Source organism: Cucumis sativus, chromosome 6 (genome assembly GCF_000004075.3).
Source record: "Cucumis sativus cultivar 9930 chromosome 6, Cucumber_9930_V3, whole genome shotgun sequence".
NCBI lineage: Eukaryota > Viridiplantae > Streptophyta > Magnoliopsida > Cucurbitales > Cucurbitaceae > Cucumis > Cucumis sativus.
The window spans coordinates 18,075,887-18,082,886 of record NC_026660.2 but is presented as its reverse complement, the minus strand read 5'-3'; the positions used below and the strand labels follow the sequence as shown (position 1 = coordinate 18,082,886).

At 33.2% G+C, this 7,000-nt stretch overlaps 1 protein-coding gene across 3 annotated transcripts; it reads right to left on the bottom strand.

Moving 5' to 3' along the window:
- Nucleotides 1–1,955: 1,955 nt before the first annotated feature.
- LOC101210280 (asparagine synthetase [glutamine-hydrolyzing]) lies at nt 1,956–6,723 on the bottom strand. Of its 3 annotated transcripts, XM_004144164.3 has the most exons (13): nt 6,553–6,723; nt 5,789–5,927; nt 5,401–5,496; nt 5,131–5,272; nt 4,833–5,023; nt 4,476–4,637; nt 4,146–4,226; nt 3,818–4,039; nt 3,597–3,731; nt 3,414–3,494; nt 3,242–3,328; nt 2,617–2,724; nt 1,956–2,522 (listed from the first exon to the last, which is right to left on the bottom strand). In XM_004144164.3, the coding sequence occupies exons 1-13, from the start codon at nt 6,630–6,632 to the stop codon at nt 2,283–2,285; spliced, it is 1,764 nt and encodes a 587-aa protein (XP_004144212.3). In that variant the 5' UTR covers nt 6,633–6,723; the 3' UTR covers nt 1,956–2,282. The 3 variants fall into 3 exon arrangements, with proteins under 3 accessions (XP_004144212.3, XP_031742554.1, XP_031742555.1); XM_031886694.1 differs by lacking the exons at nt 5,789–5,927; nt 6,553–6,723 and adding an exon at nt 5,581–5,782; XM_031886695.1 differs by lacking the exons at nt 5,789–5,927; nt 6,553–6,723 and adding an exon at nt 5,627–5,768.
- Between the last annotated feature and the right edge of the window lie 277 nt (nt 6,724–7,000).

Genomic DNA, 7,000 nt, shown 5'->3' with positions numbered 1-7,000 from the left:
AGCAAGTGAAAGTCAAATTTTAAAAATAAAATACCCGAAACAAAATGGGCTGATGAAGGAAAGAAAACTAAGATCTAATTGTTTATTATTTTTGGTAGTTGAATTATTAGTCAAGTTTTAAAAAGTCGATAAGAAAAGAAAAAAAATAAAATAGTGACTCCAGGGCCAAAATTATTCAAACATCACAACAACAGAATTATACACATACCAAAAATAAGTTGTAGTTATATAAGAAACAAACCAAATGTAACATAGGAAGAACACTTTAAGGAGAAGAAAAAGTAAGCAGTGAGAAAGACAGAATGTTGGTAAGAAAACAAGACCTTAAAATATCAACAAAAACAGTAGAGAAAGTAAGAAGAAAACATATATAATTATATCCACACAACAAGCTATTGAGGACAATGTAAAGTGATTCGACACTATAAAAAATTGAATGAGAAAGTTAAAAACAAGATTTAGACATTATTTTCTAATTACAAATAATATAACTAATGATACATTTAGTTAGTAATATAATAGAGCTGCCTCAGCACTAATGGCATAATGTTGGAGAATATTCCAAACTCCAAGCACCTTAAACGAGATCCAAATTGGTATTTATTGAAGCATTATTAGTACATAATTCCCCAAGGCCCACCAGACAAGGCAAAAGGGAAACATATATGCTCATTTGTGATGTTATTCATAGAGCAAAGCAGCGGATACTAATTTAATTCACCAATTAAGGATAAAATTTATTGGAAATTCAACTGATCACTATTCCTATTTAAAAGAGAAAAATCATTGTTGGATTATGGCATCTATTCTATCTTATATTGCCTTATTCCATTATCAACAGAGTTCACCAGCTTGTTATAATTTCAAACAGAAGTTACAATGATGTGAACTTTTATGTTAATTATTATATCGGAATTCATGCTTTAGTTTGATATATACTTATTTGATTTCGTACAATTAGGCATTGTGAAAAATGAAATAGATAAGAACAGTAAGGAAGAAACCTTAGAAGATTGAATCGCAGCAGTACAAGTGCGTTGATTCGAAGATCATCGGAATGGAGGAATAAGTAGAACAGAAGAATCGGCAGCTACGAAACTGCTCGAGATTAAGTAAAACCCTAGTGTTGCCTGAGCAGAAAGGAAACTTTTAAACATAGGTTTATGGATGTAATGGAAATGTCGATGAAATCAAAGTTGTTCAAACTGAGCCAGAGGTGAATTGGGCACAGATTCGGTTCGGTTTTCTTAAGAAAAATGGATAGTTGTAAATATAACCGTTATATTTAAAATTAACAACATTTTAAAAATAGAGCAAATCTACAAGGTAGAGACCATGTTACAAATATTGATCTATCACGTATAGATTTTATATTTATAAAAAAAAATTAGATGTCGTTATATAATTAATTATTATTCCTAAAATTGTCACCAATTATAATTACCCTAACAAAAGACATTTGAATAGATTCATAGTTAGATTCAAAATACTAGGTATACAACAATATTTAAACAATTTCAAAGTCGATTTAGACTATTAGTTTTTACTGTATTTGTAATTTTTTAAAATATTATTATATACTTGATTATTATTCTTAAAACGGTTGTTTATTATAATTAACCATATACTTGATTATTATTCTTAAAACTACTATAGATAGCCGTATATATAGCAATTAGATCGCTAGTGTATTTACTTAAAATTATGAAAAAATTTACAGTTATAGTTTGAATTATGGTAAGCAATTGTAAATATGTTAGAATTCATAGTATTTTTTTAAAAGAATAACAATAATAATATCCATAACCATAACAGTAATGCTCCAGCTGTACAACTTAATATTTAGATGCAATCGAATTGATCATTCTTCGTTCATCAATTAAATTCGAACATTTTGTTTATAGATTTAAACGTGTATTCCATGTATCAATATAGATGTATAACAAAAGTAAACATTATAAAACGTAATCACATAGAATTCACTTCTCAAATTACCGTTAATTCATTATTTCTCACTGTAGTGAGTGAACATGACCTATGAAACTAAATAACGTCAAAAGTATACGGACATCCATACATGTTAATATTACCCAACCCCAATAATCTAACAAAAAGTATATATCCATAGAAAATTTTCCTTGGAAGGTCTTACAGTAACAACTCTTCCTCAAGGACATTTTACACTCTATTTCACTCTTGTATTGTTTCTATATTTAATCAAGGCATACAATTTGGAGGACCTGATTTTAGCATCAAGCTGGACAGCCTACTACTATCCTGTACTAGCTAAGGATTTTTACTCCTGCTGTACTGACCTCCATTCTCGGAATGGTATCAACTATTTTAGGTGGGACGATGTCATTTAGACCATTTGCCTCGTCTCCATATGTTGAGGCATGAACTCCGAGCGCGGCTCTACCTGAAGGATCAAGATTTTTAGACCAAGCGGCGTCCCATTCGACGGCCTTCGCCGTACTGCAAGCAATACTTGGTCCTCCCGGGACAGTCAGACAAGCTGAGTTCTGCACAGCCATATAAAGTGTAAAACGAGATTAGTGAATTGAAGTTCACTGAGACGTGTGGTTAACATTGTTGTTGTTGATGGAAGTACATTACCTGTGGGAAGAACCTCTCAAATATGGTTCTGTAGTAGTAGGCTTCCTTTGATGTTGGAGTATTTTGAGGGAAGATGTGTTCAGCATTCAAAATCATTTTATCAGTCACCTGAAACCATGTATTGAGTAATTAGTCAAAGCATGTGAACATTACTTGAAAAATATTAGATCTCCAAACTTCATTCTTCAATAAAAACACAGAGACGGTGTTTGAGGTACGAGGTAGAATAGTGAGAAGTAAAGAATTAGCCTAGAGACTTGTGAACTCCTAGAACTTAACTCAACAATATAAGAAGTTATAAAATTGATTATTTGGTGTGACTTACAAACTCCTTGAACCAAATAAGGAGTGAGTCGATAACTCTTTACTTTCCAACATAGTGTGTTTCACGTAAGGACTTGTGAAGTAAAAGTTGAAAAGTAGTTGTGGACACCACTACTTGTTTTGCCTAAGAAGCTAATGGGACGTTCCACCACGGCTAAAAATCATCAATATCTTATCAACTACTTATAGAATCTGAAAATCCACAACTTCCTAGACTTCATGAGTCTTTACTTCTCACTATTCCACTTCTCATCTCAAACATCGCTTGTAAGACAATAGGGAGGAAGTTTAATCGAATTACATGTTGATCAGCATGGGCTTTAAGGCCATCGATCCAACTATATCCAACACCATCACTGAATTGTTCTTTTTGCCTGTACAAAACATTCTGCATATAGGAAAACAGGTTACTTTACCATCGAAGTTATAGTTTTTGTATACAATTAGAGAGGGTTTTTTTTTTGGTCAAAAACCTTAGGTAGATAAGGTTGTTGTTCGTCGTCGAAAGCTCTTCTGAGAACCCATTTCTCAATTCGACCTTGATTATGTTTGATCTGAAATTGAATAAAATATTAGGTGAGAGTTAAGAAGATTTTGGGGAAAAACCAAGAGTGCTAATCATGATATGGCTAGTTTGAAGTAGTTTTTTCTCTAACCATTTTCCATTCTGGATCAATGGCCATTGCAACATCGATAAATTTCTTATCTAAAAATGGAACTCTAACTTCCAAGCCCCATGCTGAAGTCGCCTTGTTTGCTCTCAAGCAATCATACATGTGAAGAGCCTTTATCTGAAAAGAGAGAAACAAAAGCTTGAGCTTATGGATAAGAAGACAAATTTAATATTATATCACTTAACGTGCTTAAAGTCGTATACCTTGCGACAACTTTCACGGTGAAACTCTTCCTTATTAGGAGCCTTATGAAAGTAGAGGTATCCACCAAAAATCTCATCAGCACCTTCACCAGAGACCACCATCTTTACTCCTAGTGACTTAATTTTTCGTGCCATCAGAAACATGGGTGTACTTGCCCTGATTGTAGTTACATCGTATGTTTCTATATGGTAGATAACATCTTCAATGGCATCAATCCCATCCTTGTATCATCAAAGAAGAGAATTGAGATGGTAAATAAACTAGATCATAAAAATGGAAGTTAATGCACATTTGTGATTTGTAAAGTTGTAGATATATAAGTTGTACCTGAACTGTGAAATGAAACTCATGGTGGACAGTACCCAAAAAGTCTGCAACTTCTCTAGCAGCCTTCAAATCTGGTGAACCCTGAAGAACATCATAAGGATGAATCTTTTTCTCCAATGAGAAATGGACAAGCGTGTAGTGTACACAGTTGATGAATAGTGAAGTATTATCTTAAATTACCAATTGACAAGGTGATGGATGAAGGAAAATAACATTGTAAGGATTGAACACAGTAGCTCTTGGAGCACATGCTTTAATATCATTTTAAATCACCTATTATTAACGTTATATTATACAATACATAAAAAAGAAAATGAAAACTAAACCAACCTCAAGGCCAACACAGAAGGAATGAAGTTGTGTACCCCAATGCTTAGCAGCTCTTGTGCCAGTTAAATAACGAGCTGTGATAGATGCAACCAATGATGAATCTAGGCCACCAGATAACAGAACTCCAAAAGGGACGTCCGTCATCAGCCTCTTAATCACAGCCTGCATAAGTTAACAATGTAACCATGTTATCCTAATAGAATTTCAAAAGACGATAAACTTAGATCTCGTTTGATAACTATTTTGTTTTTCAAAATTTTGAGTTTAAAAATACAAATCATTATAAGAAATAGGAATTAAAACAAAATGGTTATCAAAGAAGGCCTTTATCTTCAAATCTAATACACTAATTCATACATTCTCCAATGCGCGTCTCAGAACAAGTGGATCATACGGGGTCGATGGAATATCCTCAGAGAACCAAATTGGATTATACCATCTTTTGAATCCAGCTTCCTTGCTAGAGTACAAGTGACCAGGTGGAAAGGTCTCAAAATGTTCGCAATCATCATTCAGACCTTTGAGTTCCGAAGATATCCAAACTGAGCCTAACATAATTTAAATTAGACTATTTAATTAGATAACGTCTATGGAGCTATAGATTAAAAAAAACACACATACATGTATAAATGTGATTTAGAATTATTTCAATTACCATCACGTCCCCAACCAATGTAAAGGGAAGTAACCCCAATTGCATCGCGAGCAGCAATGAAACTGTTGTCACGTGTGTCCAATAGCACGAAAGAGAACATTCCGTCGAGCATGTCCACAAAATTCTCTCCATATTCTTCATACTACATATAGAGACACACAGATGATAAAGATCATAATTAATCTCATCCCCTTAAATCACACAATGAGTTACTACTCATGGAAATTTAAATCATATTATTATTCCAACAATCATATATTATATTAATACCAAATGTGAGATAACATCACAGTCACTGCAGGTTCGAATTTTGTGGTTCCTCAATTTCTTCCTCAGCTCCTCGTGGTTGTATATTTCTCCATTGACCTGTTTCCAAGCAAAAACTTTTGCACATTAGCACGATAAGATAGAGTTTGTATTCGTGTGTGGCTTATTCGAAACAAAACACACCCTAGCAAATAAATTAAACTTGAGGGTGGGTGGGAAGAAGATCAACCATTCAGAATTACAGTCATGAGTTAGATTTTGACATGGAATGAGAACGACCATAAAATCGGGTCGAGAATGGTGAACTCAAAAAAGACCCCATCTCAATGGATATGTTGAGAGATGGAATTACATGGTATCAGATACGAACGAAGAAGGTTGGGGAGTGTACCGTGACAACGATGGATTTATTTTCATTATAGAGAGGTTGATCACCGGATGCAGGATCGACAATGGCTAAACGTTGATGGGACAAATAGCAATCAGCGTGTTGGTAAAGCCCACTCCAGTCTGGGCCTCGGTGTTTCAATCTGTCAAATCAACAACAAGAAATAGTCCATTGATATCAGTTATATATTAAAAGTTCTTCTATCAACCAATGCTGATCAATGATTTCATGGGGTAACATTCTGTTTTATATATATTTTGTGAAGATTAAGTGTATTTTCTCTGCATATCTTACCTTGAAATTATGTAACTACCATAAAGATGAAGTGTTTTATATAACAAATTTGAAGGTAAAAAATAGTGTCTATTAAGTTATAACGAGATCATGCTATGTGATTTTTTAGAAAAAGGAAAGTTGAAAGGTCACAATCAAAGTTACAACAAAGTATCATAAGAATTGCTTACCAGTAAACTATTTAACAATCATATTACTTTTAAAAAAAAAACTAAAAAAAACAAACTTTTTAAACTCCATTTTGAAATTATGTAACTACCATAAATAATTCTTGGAACTTCAAGTCTTCTCCCTGTTTAATATGAAAAACACACAAACGACTTAAATCCATTCTACATATCAAACAATATTTACAACTTCAATAGGATCGAAAGTACAAAAGAATAGCCCCGATATAAAATAAAAATAAAAAATAAAAACAGAAATGGAGTTTTAGGAAATCATTGGTAGTTTTATAGATTAAGAACACTTGCCGACGAGAGAGTTCAAGAACACGAACACGTTTGGCCTGAGAATCATCGGAGCAACCAAGAACGGCTAGAATCCCACACATATTGAGCAAAGCAAAAGGCAAAAAAAACAGAGGAAATCTGATTGAAAGAGAAAAAATAGGAGAGGAAAATAAGTGAGAATTAATAAGGAAAATGGAAAACAAATCGCAGAGATTAAGACGTAAAATCGTTGGAAAGACAAGGCCAAGCATTTATAATGTGTTAAATAGTCAAATTAATTTCATTTACTATTCTGTTAATCTTCTTGGCTATCTTTAGTACTTTTGTGTTTTTCTTTTTCCTCTTTTATCTCTCCCTATTTGCCTCAGACGTGTCCTTGGGATTATGTTACTATCGGTCTATGGAATGGATACACATTTCCAATGCCTTATTAGATTTCAAATAATTCTAATCACAATACAATATTTCA

Excerpts from the sequence above, each read along its gene's own strand:
- LOC101210280 (XM_004144164.3), bottom strand. The coding sequence starts at position 6,632 with ATGTGTGGGATTCTAGCCGTTCTTGGTTGCTCCGATGATTCTCAGGCC. Across the intron at positions 4,638-4,832 it reads TGAGACGCGCATTGGAGAAT|GCTGTGATTAAGAGGCTGAT; the intron begins GTATGAATTAGT and ends TAACTTATGCAG. Across the intron at positions 3,495-3,596 it reads TTGATCCAGAATGGAAAATG|ATCAAACATAATCAAGGTCG; the intron begins GTTAGAGAAAAA and ends ATTCAATTTCAG.